Source organism: Littorina saxatilis, linkage group LG13 (assembly GCF_037325665.1).
Source record: "Littorina saxatilis isolate snail1 linkage group LG13, US_GU_Lsax_2.0, whole genome shotgun sequence".
Taxonomy (NCBI): Eukaryota; Metazoa; Mollusca; class Gastropoda; order Littorinimorpha; family Littorinidae; genus Littorina; species Littorina saxatilis.
In genome coordinates, this window is record NC_090257.1 from 32,201,852 (window position 1) to 32,219,437 (window position 17,586).

Below are 17,586 nucleotides of genomic sequence, written 5' to 3' on the forward strand. Positions count from 1 at the left end.
ACGTAGAGGGGGGAATCGAGACGAGGGTCGTGGTGTATGTGTGTCTGTGGGTGTGTGTGTGTGTCTGTGTGTCTGTGTGTCTGTGTGTGTCTGTGTGTGTGTGTAGAGCGATTCAGAGTAAACTACTGGATCGATCTTTATAAAACTTTACATGAGAGTTTTCATTTTCATTTTTTCGATAAATGTCTTTAATTACATCACTTCCGGCTTTTTGTAAAAGTTGAGGCGGCACTGTCACACCCTCATTTTTCAATCAAGTTGATTAATATTTTGGCCTAGCAATCTTCGACGAAGTCCAAACTTTGGTTTCAGCTTGGAGGCTAAGAAGTTGATTAATGAGTTTGGTCATTAAAAATCTGACAATTGTAATTAAAATTATTTTGTTATGAAACGATCCAAAAACAATTTCATCTTATTTCTCATTTTTTTCTGATTCCAAAAACATTAATATGTTATTCGGATTAAAAACAAGCTCTGAAAAATACAAATATGAAAATTATGATTAAAAATAAATTTCCGAAATCGATTTAATTTTTTTTTTTATCTGATGCCATGTCGGTTCCTGATTCTAAAAACATATAGATATGCTATGTTTGGATTAAAAACAAGCTCAGAAAGTTAAACAGAATAGACAGACAGAAAAGCGTGCTATCCTGCTCAGCGCTACCGCGCTATTCTGGCTCGTCAATCTCACTGCCTTTGCCACGAGCGGTCGACTGACGATGCTACGAGTATAATACGGTCTTGCTGAAAAAATGCAGTGCGTTCAATTTCATTCTGTGAGTTCGACAGTTTGACTAAATGTTGTATTTTCGTCTTACGCGACTTGTTTTTGTTTGTATGCGAGTTTGTTTGTTTTGTTTTGTGTTTTTTCCCAAACAAAAAGCTCGCTGTTCCTTGAAATCTGAGGAGGATCAGCCAAATGTGTATGGTGTCAGGGGGCGATGAATCCAGGAAGTGAGACAACTTACAAAGGTCCAGCTTGTTTGAACATATAGACATTGTTCCCATTAGTCGAGCTTTCGACCCCTTCATGACCTTAACATTTATTTGACAAGGTTCAACCAGACATCAACGATGGGTGCATGGATGTCATCAAATTCTGGAAGTATGCGAACTGTTAGAGCTGTAAGCTATGGAGAGAAAAAAAGTCGCGTAAGACGAAAATACAATGGTCATACACGTAAAATTCCACTCGTGCAAAAACACGAGTGTAAGCCTACGTGGGAGTTTCAGCCCACGAACGCAGAAGAAGAAGAAGAAGGTTAAATGCCCCACCAAGCATGATGAAAGTGTGATATTATTACTTGTCAACAGTACTAGTGACATTCGGGTCGAGCTTGGGTCAAAGCATGGAACATGTTTTTCTGAAGCTTACAAAATACATGGAAAGAAAGCTGAGAGGCTGGACTGTAAGTTGTTTTGATTTCTACAAATCTCGCAGGTATTTTATGCAAAACAGACTCAAAATGGCCTTTTTTCAAGCAAGTGTAGATGACAGAATATCGAAGGAATGGAATACACTTACCCATAGATATAATAGATAGATAATGTATATTTATATTTATGATTTACTCTAGCCCATATGTCAGGATAAAGAACGTGCTTTGCTTTTTTGAATGATGTGTGATTGGCACTGTACCCAGGATTTTAGACCTGCCCCCGAAGTGATATTTCAACAATCACGTCAAAAAGTTCACCCTATTTTGGCCGTAAAAAGCGCCCAAATGCGGTCAATTTCTAACCTGTGTCGTGTGTTCGAAGAAGTACATCTCAGCGATGCCATTGACTTGCAACCTCAAACTCAAAGAAATATATTTAAATGACCCGCTGAATGAACGATTTTTCAGTGTGCAATCTAAGCCGGAGATTTGCTTCGTTTCTTTACTGTGACACAAAACCAAAACCAACTATAGATCTGCGGTGACATTGTAAAGTCTTTTCGACATTGCAATGAAGTTGCGTGGATCTTCGATGGTTCCCGTTCGGTTTAATGTGGATGGAGCTTTGATTGAATGTAACTGCTTTAAAAAGTTACAACATGGATTGTGTCCTTGGGGTCGATATTTTTCGATCAACTTCTTCGTATCCGTGACTTTGCTTTTGACTTGAACAGATCCAGATCGTCTGGGGTTGTTGAACGCCTACACAGATCTATATGAACAAGTTGACTCGCCGTAATACACGCCAAACCGCCGAATCCGTGCCCCAAATCCCTGACCTGTCCAGCCTCAGACCTCATCCCACCAATCTAACCTCACTGGCGCAAAATGTTTGTTTATTCCTACCTTGTGTGTGTGTGTGTGTGTGTGTGTGACCAGGGGTGGACCAGGGCGGGGGTGCACTTAGTGCACGAGCATTCCCCCTCCGGCAAAATGAAGAACAAGTCGCGTAAGGCGAAAATACAACATTTAGTCAAGTAGCTGTCGAACTCACAGAATGAAACTGAACGCAATGCCATTTTTCAGCAAGACCGTATACTCGTAGCATCGTCAGTCCACCGCTCATGGCAAAGGCAGTGAAATTGACAAGAAGAGCGGGGTAGTAGTTGCGCTAAGAAGGATAGCACGCTTTTCTGTACCTCTCTTTGTTTTAACTTTCTGAGCGTGTTTTTAATCCAAACATATCATATCTATATGTTTTTGGAATCAGGAACCGACAAGGAATAAGATGAAAGTGTTTTTAAATTGATTTCGACAATTTGATTTTGATAATAATTTTTATATATTTAATTTTCAGAGCTTGTTTTTAATCCAAATATAACATATTTATATGTTTTTGGAATCAGAAAATAATGGAGAATAAGATGAACGTAAATTTGGATCGTTTTATAAAATTTTTTTTTTATTACAATTTTCCTATTTTTAATGACCAAAGTCATTAATTAATTTTTAAGCCACCAAGCTGAAATGCAATACCCAAGTCCGGGCTTCGTCGAAGATTACTTGACCAAAATTTCAACCAATTTGGTTGAAAAATGAGGGCGTGACAGTGCCGCCTCAACTTTCACGAAAAGCCGGATATGACGTCCTCAAAGACATTTATAAAAAAAATGAAAAAAACGTTCGGGGATTTCATACCCAGGAACTCTCATGTCAAATTTCATAAAGATCGGTCCAGTAGTTTAGTCTGAATCGCTCTACACACACACACACACACAGACAGACAGACACACACACACACGCACATACACCACGACCCTCGTCTCGATTCCCCCCTCTATGTTAAACCATTTAGTCAAAACTTGACTAAATGTAAAACAAGAAGGGCAAAGCCCATACGACTCACATGCTTTACACATTTTTCCTACCAAAATACATGTGACCTTGACCAGGTCATCCAAGGTCATGCAACACAAAGCTGTTAATTCAAGACATAGGAAGTACAATGGTGCTTATTGGCTCTTTCTACCATGAGATATGGTCACTTTTAGTGGTTCACTACCTTATTTTGGTCACATTTCATAAGGGTCAAAGTGACCTTGACCTTGATCATATGTGACCGAATGTGTCTCATGATGAAAGCATAACATGTGCCCCACATAATTTTTAAGTTTGAAACAGTTATCTTCCATAGTTCAGGGTCAAGGTCACTTCAAAATATGTATACAATCCAACTTTGAAGAGCTCCTGTGACCTTGACCTTGAAGCAAGGTAAACCAAACTGGTATCAAAAGATGGGGCTTCCTTTGCCCTATATATCATATATAGGTGAGGTATTGAATCTCAAAAACTTCAGAGAAAATGGGAAAAATATGAAAAATAGCTGTTTTTTAGGCAACATTTATGGCCCCTGCGACCTTGACCTTGAAGCAAGGTCAAGATGCTATGTATGTTTTTTGGGGCCTTGTCATCATACACCATCTTGCCAAATTTGGTACTGATAGACTGAATAGTGTCCAAGAAATATCCAACGTTAAAGTTTTTCGGACGGACGGACGGACGTCCGGACGGACGGACGGACGGACGGACGGACGACTCGGGTGAGTACATAGACTCACTTTTGCTTCGCATGTGAGTCAAAAAGAAAGAGAGAGATAGAACAAGAGAGAGTGTAGCCTATATCTGAGTGTGTGTGTGTGTAGTTGTGTGGATGTGTGTGTGCGTTGTGTGTGTGTTTGTGTTTGTGTGTGTGTGTGTGTGTGTGTGTGTGTGTGTGTGGACTGTGTGTGTGTGTGAGAGAGAGAAAGAGAGAGAGAGAGGAGACACATGCATACAGATTAATACACACATAAAGAAATAGACACACAAACAAAGTCGCGTAGTGTTGAAATAAACGCCCACCGTCACTTTCAAGATCGTTTTCCCAAACAGTTTCTCTTTCACTGATTTCTCAAAAGTTCGCCTTCTCACACTCAAAGCAAAAGAGACAAAGACACGCGAAGCGCCTGGACTTGTGATCCATGTGTTTGAATCCGGGGGAAGGGGTGGGGGTCGGATCATTTGAGTGCAAAGTTTCATTAAGATCTGTCCAGTAGTTTTCTCTGAATCGCATTACACAAATACACACACACGCACAGACACAGACACAGACACACACACACACACACACACATACACACACACACACCTAAAGTGTGGATGGTTACCTAAGAGGCGGCACTGGGTGCAGTGCCTTTCTAGTGCACTTGCACTACAACAGCACTGGGTGCAGTACTCGCTCCGGCATCAAAGAATTTTGCACTAAAAAATGCACAAAATTTGACCTATTTCGTCGCCTATAGAGGACGGAAAGAATGTCATTTTGAACATTGTTATGACATTCTTTCCGTCAAAAAAGTCAATTTAACGGTGTTAAATGAAGCGACCATCCACACAATTAGGTTGCCATCCAGAGTTTAGGTTGCCATCCACGTGTGGATGGTTGCCTTATGGTGATTTAGGCAACCAAACCTGTGGAAACGGGGGTACACACACACGCACACACACACACACACACACACACACACCATGGTGGATCAGTCAGTATGGAAAGGGGATATACTTAGAATTCAGAAGTGTAGATCGAGGTCGCGAAGCGCCCCAGACAAAAACTGATCGGGGGCAAGCGTCCCCGCCACACACCCCCCCCCCCCCCCCCCGCTTCCGAAAAAAATCGGTCGTGAGATTCATTACACATTTTGTGCACAGGTTTCTGTCAGCAATATGTTCAAAGGTTGGGGGTTCCTGTACCGGTCTCCCCTCCCCCCCCCCCCCCCCCCCCGTACTCCCTTGCCGGCTGAAGTACTTCTCAGTTTGCCCCCTGACTCCAAACAGGCATCCTCTGCAGAATTCTAAGTACACCCCTCTTACAAAGTAACTGACCCACCCAGGTGTGTGTGTGTGTGTGTGTGGTGCGATTCAGAAAATAATACTGGACAGATCTTCATGAAACTTTGCACACACATTTTGTAACACCCACCCCTTTTCCCGGATTCAAACCCATGGATAACAAGTCCAGTGTTCTACCAACTGACCTATGGCTATGGGGCTCCCAGATGATTGTTTCATCCTTTTTGTCAGTCAAGATATGGGGGTGGGGTTGGGGCGGGGATAATTGTGGAGTAAACAATAAGGTAAAACCTTTTTTTTAAGGTATTGTAACTGTATATAGTGAACTTAGCTGTGGTTATGATATGCTCTGACATGTTTGTGTAATAACGTGTTTACCACTGAATGAGTGATCATTTTATGTGTACGCCCTCAGCAAACATCAATAATTTTCTGCATGCACATTGATAAGTACCGTATTATGATCAAGTGATACTCTCCGTTTATTTATCTACACAAATTAATGTTTTTATGATATTTTCTAAAGCTAGAAATGTCAGTTAGGGTCACGTTACGAATCATAGTGTTTTCCGCAAAATCATAATTTTATTTGACCACCCCCAGACAAAACATTTTGATAAAAAAAAGTCAATAAGGAAACCACTCTTTTTCTCTATACAGATGTGTACATATTGCTTAGAGGAACATGTGTACAAACTAATTGATCCACCCTGGTGTGTATGTGTGTGTGTGTGAGTGTGTGTGTGTGTGTGTGTGTGTGTGTGTGTGTGTGTGTGTGTGTGTGTGTGTGTGTGTGTGTGTGATCAGGGGTGGACGGGGGAGGGGCACTGAGGGCACTAAGTGTTTGTGTATGTATTTGTAGCGCGATTCAGAGAAAACTACTGGACAGATCTTCATGAAACTTTGCACACCCCTTCCCACGGATTCAAAAATATGGATCACAAGTCCAGTGCTCTACCAACTGACCTACTGGGCTCCCAAATGATTTTTTCATCATTTTTGTTAGTCAAGATATGGGGGTGGGGGTGGTGCGGGGATAATTGTAAAGTAAGCAATAAGGTAACACCTTCTTATTTTCTGAGGTATTGTAACAGCATATAGTGAACTTAGCTGTGTTTAATTTTGGTTATGATTTAAGCTGACTTTTTTTGTGTAATAACGTGTTTACCATAAATGACTGATAATTTTATGTGTACGCCCTCGACAAACCTCGATAATTTTCTGAAAATGTACATTGATAAGTATGGTATTATGAAAAAGTGATACTCTCCATTCATTTATCTTCACAAAGTAATGTTTTATTTATCATTTGCAAAGCTAATTATGTCAGATAGGATCACGTTAAGAATCACAGTGTTTTTCGCAAAATCATATTTCAATTTGACCACCCCCATAAGGTGACCTTTTTGCACAGATTTGCTTTCTTTCTTTGGTGTTTAACGTCGTTTTCAACCGTTCAAGGTTATATCGCGACGGGGAAAGGGGGGAGATGGGATAGAGACACTTGTTAATTGTTTCTTGTTCACAAAAGCACTAACCGCGGGTTAGGGGGAAGAATGTACCCGATGCTCCCCAGCATGTCGTAAGAGGCGACTAACGGATTCTGTTTCTCCTTTTTTACCCTTGTTAAGTGTTTCTTTTGCACAGATGTGTTCATAATTATTGCTTTGAGGAACTTATGCAGAAAATGTGTAATGAATCTCACAAGCGATTTTTTTTGTCATGGGTGGGGGGGATAAGTTTTTGTCTGGGGCGCTTCGCGACCTCGATCTACACTCTTGAATTCTAAGTATATCCCCCTTCCATACTGACTGATCCACCATGGTGTGTGTGTGTGTGTGTGTGACTGTGTGGGTGTGTTTGTGTGTGTGGGTGTGTGTGTGTGTGTCTGGGTGTGTGTGTGTGTGTGTCTGTGTGTGTGTGTGAGTGTCTGTGCGTGTGTGTGAGTATGAGTGTGCGTGTGTTTGTGTAATGCGATTCAGAGAAAACTACTGGATTGATCTTCATGAAACTTTGCACCCAAATGTTTCGACCCCCACCTCTTCCCCCGGATTCAAACACATGGATCACAAGTCCAGTGCTCCACCAACTGGATTACTGAGCTCCCAAATGAATTTTTTCATCATTTTTTGTCAGTCAAGATATGGGGGTGGGGTTGGGGCGGGGATACTTGTGGAGTAGGCAATAAGGTAACACCTAATCTTTTTACATTTAGTCAAGTTTTGACTAAATGTTTTAACGTAGAGGGGGAAATCGAGACGAGGGTGTGGTGTATGTGTGTGTGTGCGTGTAGAGCGATTCAGAGAAAACTACTAGACCGATCTTCATGAAATTTTACATGGGAGTTCCTGGGTATGATATCCCCAGACTTTTTTTCATTTTTTTGATAAATGTCTTTGATGACGTCATATCCGGCTTTTCGTGAAAGTTGAGGCGGCACTGTCACACTCTCATTTTTAAACCAAATTGGTTGAAATTTTGGTCAAGTAATCTTCGACGACGCCCGGACTTGGTATTGCATTTCAGCTTGGAGGCTTACAAATTGATTAATGAGTTTGCTCATTAAAGTTGTCATTAAATTCGATTTTTCGCAAACAGATTTAAAATTGATTGCATCGTATTCTTCATCCCATTCTGAATCTAAAAATATATACATATGTCATGTTTACTCTTAAAATGTGATCACAAATGATTAACGAAAATAGATTAATTAGTCTTAGGATTAAAATTTAAGAAATCGACCCAAAAATGATTTCATCTTATTCTTTATCGTTTCCTGATTCCAAAAACATATAGATATGATAGGTTGTATTCAAAACAAGCTCAGAAAGTTAACACGAATACAGAAAAGCGCACTTTCCTGCTTAGCACAATACGCTACCGCGCTATTCTGGCGTGTGCATATCACTGCGTTTTGCACGTGGGAGGTGAGCGATTTCCTTCTCGCGGGGATTGACGAAGCTGTACTGTCTTGGTGAAAAAAATACAGTGCGTTCAGTTTCATTGGGTGGCCGAGTGGTAACGCACTTGCGCTCGGAAGCGAGAGGTTGCGAGTTCGACCCTGGGTCAGGGCGTTAGCAATTTTCTCCCCCCTTTTCTAACCTAGGTGGTGGGTTCAAGTGCTAGTCTTTCGGATGAGACGAAAAACCGAGGTCCCTTCGTGTACACTACATTGGGGTGTGCACGTTAAAGATCCCACGATTGACAAAAGGGTCTTTCCTGGCAAAATTGTATAGGCATAGATAAAAATGTCCACCAAAATACCCGTGTGACTTGGAATAATAGGCCGTGAAAAGTAGGATATGCGCCGAAATGGCTGCGATCTGCTGGCCGATGTGAATGCGTGATGTATTGTGTAAAAAAAAAAATTCCATCTCACACGGCATACATAAATCTTGAATATGTGCGCGATAAAATAAAAAAAATAAAAAAAATTAAATTAAGTAGATGTGCAACGCCAAGGCACTGCATACCCCAGCGAAAGACAAACCTCTCTCTCTCTCTCTCTCTCTCTCTCTCTCTCTCTCTCTCTCTCTCTCTCTCTCTCTCTCTCTCTCTCTCTCTCTCTCTCAAACACACACACACACGAACACACACACACACCCAAGTTACACACGTACACACATACACACTCACTCACACGCACTCACTCACTCTCTCACACACACTTCACTGTACACACAAAACACACCCCCATACGCACATATAGACAGACGGACATACACACCTTTACAAACAAACAAACATACACACACACATACACTTACGCACACGCACAAACCAACCCACCCACTCTCTCTCTCTCTCTCTCTCTCTCTCTCTCTCTCTTTATCTCTTATACAAACAGACACACACACACACACACACACACACACACACATGTACATACGCACGCATGTACGCACGCACACTCACACACACACACACACACATTGACTCACACAAATCTCATACACACAATACACACACTCATACGCACATACACGGTTGGCCTAGTGGTAAGGCGTCCGCCCCGTGATCGGGAGGTCGTGGGTTAGAACCCAGGCCGGGTCATACCTAAGACTTTAAAATTGGCGATCTAGTGGGTGCTCCGCCTGGCGGCTGGCATTATGGGGTTAGTGCATGCTAGGACTGATTGGTCCGGTGTCAGAATAATGTGACTGGGTGAGACATGAAGCCTGTGCTGCGACTTCTGCCTTTTGTGTGGCGCACGTTATATCTCAAAGCAGCACCGCCCTGATAATTATGGAAACAAACAAACAAATACGCACATAGACAGACGGACACACACACCTTTACAAACAAACACACATACACACTCATACACACACAAACATACACACAAACTCATGCACACACACGTTCACACACACACACACACTCCGGTTGGTCCGGTGTCAGAATAATGTGACTGGGTGAGACATGAAGCCTGTGCTGCGACTTCTGTCTTGTGTGTGGCGCACGTTATATGTCAAAGCAGCACCGCCCTGATATGGCCCTTCGTGGTCGGCTGGGCGTTAAGCAAACAAACAAACACCCACACACACACACACTGTACATACGCACGCGCACACACACACACACACACATTGACTGACACAAATCTCATACACACATAACACACACTTATACGCACATAGACCGGCACGGTTGGCCTAGTGGTAAGGCGTCCGCCCCGTGATCGGGAGGTCGTGGGTTCGAACCCCGGTGGGGGAATACCTAAGACTTTAAAACTTATTGGCAATCTAGTGGCTGCTCCGCCTGGCGTCTGGCATTATGGGGTTAGTGCTAGGACTGGTTGGTCCGGTGTGAGAATAATGTGACTGGGTGAGACATGAAGCCTGTGCTGCGACTTCTGTCTTGTGTGTGGCGCACGTTATATGTCAAAGCAGCACCGCCCTGATATGGCCCTTCGTGGTCGGCTGGGCGTTGAGCAAACAAACAAACAAATACGCACATAGACAGTCGGACACACACACCTTTACAAACAAACACAAATACACACTCATACACACACAAACATACACACAAACTCATGCACACACACACATTCACACACACACACACACACTCACTCACACGCACTCACTCACTCTCTAACAAAAAACTTCATACACACAAAACACACACCCATACGCACATATGGACAGACGGACATGCACACCTTTACAAACAAACACACATACACGCACACACATACACTTATGCCCACACACACACTTACACACACACGAGTACAGACTCATGCACGCGTGCGCACGCACACACACACACAAACACACACACACACACAAATACACACACACCACACACATACGAGTACAGACGCATGCACGCGTGCGCGCACACACACACACACACACACACACACACACACACACACAAATACACACACACACACACACACACACACACACACACACACACAGTAACACTAACACATGTGCACAAAATGAACACAAACACACACACTGCGCGAGAGAGAAAGACTACAGGGAGGCATGACGTCATGATGCATTAATTGACGTCAAAGACTTTCGACCGTGACGTATTCTTCTTACGCGAGCTTTATCCATAGACTTGGAAACTACGGAATTTCTACCCGTCCAAAGCGGCCTGGGGTGGCGTTTGCTGAAAAAATGGGGGCGCCTATTTTACCCACCGTATTTTTGTTAGTATGGTCCCCATTTTTGGTGAACTTCCATCTCCAACTGTAGCACGTAGCCGGGCACAACGAATCCTTCTTTATCATGTATTATTCGGTGTGCACATTTCTCAAATCGATTACAGTATAGCGTTCACAGGATACCTCCAGCTTCGCTGGGATAAATCGCTGCGCTTAGAACTGTACCCACGGAATACGCGCAATATAAGCCTCATATTGATTGATTGATTGAGAGTTCGACAGCTTGACTAATGTAGTAATTTCGCCTTACGCGACTTGTTCTGAGGTATTGTAACAGCATATAGTGAACTTAGCTGTGTTTAAATTTGGTTATGATATAAGCTGACATTTTTGTGTAATAACGTTTTTACCGCTAAATGATTGATAATTGTATGTGTACGCCCTCGACAAACCTCGATAACTTTCTGAAAATGCACATTGATAAGTATGGTATTATGATAAAGGGATACTCTCCATTCATTTATCTTCACAAAGTATCTTGCTCGTCTTTAAAGGCACAGTAAGCCTCCCGTAAACCATCACAGATACTGTCAGGCTTTTACACACAGTACAAACACCATTTCATTTAAACACTCACCGCTTGAGAACATTCTAGGTGCCCTCCGTAAAGAGCGAGCAATTTTCAAAGAATTTATTTTTGGGTGGATTATCTTACCTCTGAGCCATCGTGAACCCGTGTAATCCAGTTTCCCTTTTTTCACAATTTAGCCGCCAGTTTGTCATTTCAATGCAAATCTCTGTACGCTTATCTGCAATAGCACGTTATTGTGTACCTTTGAATCTGAAATGCAACATTGAAACGGCTGCAAACTAGAGCAATGGCGGTTAACGGTTCAGAGGAACTGGCGCCAGGCAGCGTCGTCTGCTACGAGAACCACGACCTTGCGTGACCCTGCTTCCGGGCTATCTTTTTTTAAACTTTCAAAACTTCGTATTGTTCTAATCTTGTCTTGATGAAAAAGATTTCTTTTATGATTTAAGAATGTTTGTGTAACAAGGTGTCAATTTATTATTTAGATTTCAAAAGTTCGGTCAGAAGCGCAAAAAAGCACCGTCCGATTGTCTGACAGACAATCCGCAAAATTAATTCTTTGAAAATTGCTAGCTCTTTACGTAGGGCACCTAGGATGTTCCCGTTCGGTGAGCGTTCAAATGGAAGGGTGTTTGTACTGTGTGTAAAAGCCTGACAGTATCTGTGATGGCGTACGGGAGGCTTACTGTGCCTTTAAGCCTTGTGATGTCGAGTCAGTCCAAATAAAACTCTTATTTAGGCGGCTGTTCAAAACTGCATGCGTGTGTGTGTTTAATCGTGAATTTTTTTTTTTAATTCTAAGTAAATAATTGATCGATATTTAAATGTTACTTGTATTGAAGACCAAAAAATGTGACTTGACACAAATCTAGCGGTCTCCTACTACAATGATTGTCTCGATTTGTGTCAAATGTCATTTTTTGCCCCCAAAATTGCAGTCAACGTAAAGTAATTTAAAGAATATATCAAAATGGAACTTACCTTGACCTCTAATTTCTGGATTTCTTCCCTTGCGTTGTTTCGAAGCACCATGACGTCCTATCCACATTAGATGACAGCATGACGATAACAGAGATAAGGATGCAGAAAATTGATGAGACAAAAGGAGCACCTTCGTCGTGAGTATAAGATTTGGGAAAGAAATAATAAACCGCTGTTTTAGCTCCTTAAACATTGCAGGAAATGATGATTTTCTACTGAGAGAACACACTTTCAGCTTGAAATTTAACGATGGCCAACCAGACTTTCAAATTTCTATCAAGAACGATTATAATTTATATCTAAAGTTTCGATTCTGCCATTACACTGCCAACACAGCTCTAAACAACTCCCCAACAGCAACACTGAAATAATGACACACACACACACACACACACGCACGCACGCACGCACACAAACACATACACGCACGCACGCACGCACACACATGCTCCCTATCCCCCAACTTTACTAGACACTAGACGCAACAGAGTATTACTCTCTGTCTCTCTGTCTCTGTCTCTGTCTCTCTCGCTCGCTCTCTCTCTCTGCGCGTGTGCGTTTTGTTGTTTTGGCATGTGCCTTTAACCTTTATCCTTGTAAAATAAACTTCGCGCTCTCTCTCTCTCTCTCTCTCTCTCTCTCTCTCTCTCTCTCTCTCTCTCTCTCTCTCTCTCTCTCTCTCTCTCTCTCTCTTTCTCTTTCTCTCTCTTTGCAGTTCCTAGGCACGAACTACGCCGTGCCAATGCAGAGCTGTTAACCCGTGATTTGTAAAAATGTAAAAACGTTTTACAAATTACGTCGAAACTAAAAACACGATTTGTAAAAAAGTAAAAATGTAAAAATATTACATTCCACAAAGTAATACATGCCTTTTATTAATATTAATATTTGTTGTTTAGAGCCTCAATGCTGGGTGGTGGGGGTGGTTTGGGCAAGAAAAAAATCTAACAGATCCCTTGACTTTGGGGTAGCGCGACACTGTTTCCACTGGCAGGAAGCGACCCGAATTTCCCAGCGATGGGACAATAAAGTAATGGGGAAAAAAATCTCATTGATTCCTTGACTTTGGAGATGACATTTGTAAAATGTTTTACATTTGTGCAAATCACGGGTTAACAAGAGCATAAACCTACCCGTCATGGTAACTTTCACTGATTACTGACTCGCTGATTACACTCAAAACACTCAACCCGTTTACCGTTAGTCGAATAGAATGTGTATCGTTGTCCCTTCGCGGATTTTGTTTCTTTTCTTTTTTTTTTTCTTTTTTTTTCTTTTTCTTTTCCTTTTCAGTGTGTATTCCTTTTTGTTATCGCCGAAAAGTCTGTAAGCTTTACGAATTGTTTAATTTTCTTTTAAATCAACCTGACAGTGACTCACCCTCAACAACTCCTTGGCATGCAGCACTGTCTTGTCGACGAAGTCTTTCAGTATCTCGCGTAGGACTTCCAGTGTTTCCGGCGGTCCCGATGTGGAAGGCAAAACCGGTAATTGTTGCCCAGGGGCGACAGGTATCCCTTCAAGTTTCACTTCCGCTTTCACTTCTTCCCCTTTGGAATCGGCCCTCTGTCGAGAGTTAAGGTCTGCCGTGTGCTTACAAAACCGAGTAAGTCCATTTGTTTCAAAATGATATTTTTCGTTCATCAAAAAGTAGAAATAAATGCGCATCTTTTGTGTTTTTGAAATGAGGAAATGTGTTTTAAAGTCGGCAACAAATAAATGTTTTTCGATTGTCTACCCTAATCCAACGATATAACCAACTTGTTTCGTTTGCTTATTTTTGTTTTCATTTCTATTTTAATGCATTTGTTGTTGCTAGTTTGCTTATTGACAATAAGATAGGTTGTGTAGACAAAGAAAGACAAACACAGTTAAAAAAAAAAATGGAAGCGGCAGTCACACCACAAGCACACGGGGGATAACCTGACATAAGCGGGGCAGAGGGTGTACGCGGGGCCTGACACGATTGAAGGCACGTTTTGTCAGTTTTCTTGGATTTGTTTGATTTAAGTTGGGATTTAAAGTAAGCTACAGATTCAGAGATGCCTTACGTTGTTTCTCGATGCATAAAATGCCATAGAGCGGTTCATATTTGTCCGTAAATTACCCTCAAAGCTGAACATGTCGGCTATCGAGCGCCAGAAATGGCTGTTCGATGGGTTTTGGAAGTAGAAATGTGCTTTATTTCACAAAATGAGCTCGTATTTGACATCGGTTTGGGATTTTAATGGACGATGGAGTCATTGAAGATGCAAACAAGTGCTATTTCGGGGGTAGAATATATCGACCGACCCTGTAGACGAGAGGCGGTCACATGTGAGAGATGAGCGTACGCGGGGCTGCCGACCGCGAATGGGACAGTAGATTCATAATTTGTTTTGATCAGTAACATAGTCTTTTATTATAGAATTTTTTGTTTTAATCAAATCAATCATTAGAACTCTCTCTCTCTCTCTCTCTCTCTCTCTCTCTCTCTCTCTCTCTCTCTCTCTCTCTCTCTCTCTCTCTCTCTCTCTCTCTCTCTCATGATAAATACAATCCATAATAATCTGCACTCGCCAAAAACATCAACTTTTAGAAATAACTCCGAGTCTGTCCCTAAATGAGCACCCCATTGAGCAAGTATCTGAGCACCGTTTATTGGGACTAATTGTTGATAATAATCTGAGATGGCATACTCACAGCAATGAAATTTGCAAGGAAATTGCTAATTATGTGTTATCAAATTTCTCTTATCAAAGTTGCAATGCATTATTAATTTTGACACACGAACTCTTTTACAAGGCCCACATAAAAACCCACATTGATTATGCTTCTATAGTCTGGGACGGGTGTAGTGAGGTTCACTTGAAGAAGTCGCTCCAGCGAAGAGCTGATAAGTTAATTCTTCCCAGTTCATCTCTTCCTACCAACAAAAAGATGAAAAGTATAGGGATGTTAAGCTTAAAGAAGCAGATTTTAATAAATGTTCATTTATGTACAAGTTGTCTATCACGAAGCCCCAACCTGTCTTATTGTGAAGGAAATCAAACGGCTAACAACCGAGTCAGGCCGTGTTAGCATTTGTATCCTCCACGATTCACGAACACCAACAAGATACACGTGGAAAAGTGGGAAGGTGTGTTGCACGAAGTGAACAGAGCTCACAAACCAGCGAACAGTTAACTTTGGGAATCGTAGCTAGTTTAGCAGCACAATTGACGACTGTCCATCGAGGAGAAAGTCCTGCTGAATGACTACCTCAGATCCGATCACTCTGCAGTTTTGTTCTCTCTTAAAATGGCCAAACCATCCAAACAGAAAAAGCGCGTAGTCCGCCGTAACCTCAAAGAAGTTAACACTGACACATTTTGCGCAGAAGCAGCCCGCCGACTGCTTGATCCTCCGGTATCCTCAGACCCTGTACGTCATTACGACTCCACTCTCAGCACACTTCTCGATGAACATGCGCCCGCAAAAACCAAACTCATCATAGATAGGCCTTCTGCACCCTGGATCACAGCTGAAGTTAAGTATGCAAAACAGTTGCGTCGCCGAGCAGAGAGGAAGTCGCGAACCTCAAAGCTGGTAGTTGACAGACAGATTTACAACAAGCAAAAGGAACATGTTCAGACACTCATCGCAGACGCCAAACAATCGCACTACAGCACCAAAATCTGTGAAACAACCTCTGCCAAAACACTCTTCTCCACAATGAATGACCTTCTTGGCTGCTCTTCTGCTTCTCCCTTGCCCAACAACATCGACCCCTCCAAACTGTCTCAAGCTTTCTCTGATTACTTCCATAACAAGATCCAAACCATCCGTGACAAACTAGACAAAATCCCACACCAAAACTCTGAAACTCCTCCTGCATTTACAGGCACTCCCTTCACACACTTTCAGCCTCTCACTCTCACTGACCTGGAGAAAGTCCTCAAAGAAATGACCTTGAAAACCTGTGACCTTGACCCTCTTCCCACACAACTCTACTCTGACTGTCTTCCTGAACTCCTCCCTTCTATTCTCAAAATCATCAACACTTCTCTGCAAACAGGCACTGTCCCCAACTCCTTTAAGACTGCTATTGTCAAACCTCTACTGAAGAAACCATCGCTTGACCCAAACACCCTCAGCAACTACCGCCCTGTCTCAAACCTTTCCTTCATTTCCAAACTCCTTGAAAGAGTCGTCCTGAAACAACTCAACTCTCACCTTCTTTGCAACAATCTTCTCTCTCCGCTTCAATCTGCCTATCGTCCTCACCACTCCACCGAAACTGCCCTTCTCAAAATCACTAATGATCTCCTCCTTGCCACTGACCAAGCTGAAATCTCTGCCGTTGCTCTACTTGATCTATCAGCGGCCTTTGACACAGTCGACCACAACATCCTCCTTCAACGCCTTCAGCACACCTTTGGTATCCATAGCACAGCTCTTTGTTGGTTCTCTTCCTATCTTACCGACCGCTACCAGACTGTTTCGATTGACAAACTGAACTCTGACCCCATCAGGCTTGAGTGCGGAGTCCCTCAGGGCTCAGTCCTTGGGCCTGTACTATTTACTCTCTACACTCAACCTCTTGACCACATCCTTGACCGACACAACGTTCTCCACCACTCTTTTGCCGACGACTCTCAACTTCACAACAGCTCTTCCCCTGACCAGTCTGAATCTCTTCTTTCCTCTATCTCTGACACTATCACTGACGTGCAGAATTGGATGACAGAAAACAAACTTCAGCTCAATAGCAACAAAACTGAAGCTATCCTAATAGGCACTACATCCAAACTCTCCAAAGCCACCTCCGACTCTCTTCAACTCTCTGACTCTTCTGTCCCTCTGTCTTCTGCTGTCAAAAACCTCGGAGTCACTCTAGACAACACCCTTTCCATGAAACAACACATCTCTTCTGTCTCTCGCACCTGCTACTTCCAACTCCGCCGCATCGCCACTATCCGCAAATACCTCACCACAGATGCTACCGCCAAACTGGTCACTTCCACCATTCTCTCACGTCTTGACTATTGTAACTCTCTCTTGGCGGGTCTTCCCTCTTCTTCTATCTCTCGTCTCCAACGCATTCAAAATAGCTCTGCCCGTCTTGTCCTACGAAAGAAAAAGAGAGATCATATCAC

At 42.5% G+C, this 17,586-nt stretch overlaps 1 protein-coding gene across 1 annotated transcript in view; it reads right to left on the bottom strand.

Annotated features, from left to right (window-relative positions):
- LOC138945528 (kinesin-related protein 4-like) overlaps positions 1-17,586 on the bottom strand; it is a gene marked incomplete at its 5' end in the record, with an annotated part of 156,241 nt that overhangs the window by 49,938 nt on the left and 88,717 nt on the right. Inside the window, 2 exon segments of the mRNA XM_070316965.1 lie at positions 12,470-12,526; positions 13,850-14,035. Of these exon segments, the coding sequence (XP_070173066.1) occupies positions 12,470-12,526; positions 13,850-14,035 (243 nt within the window).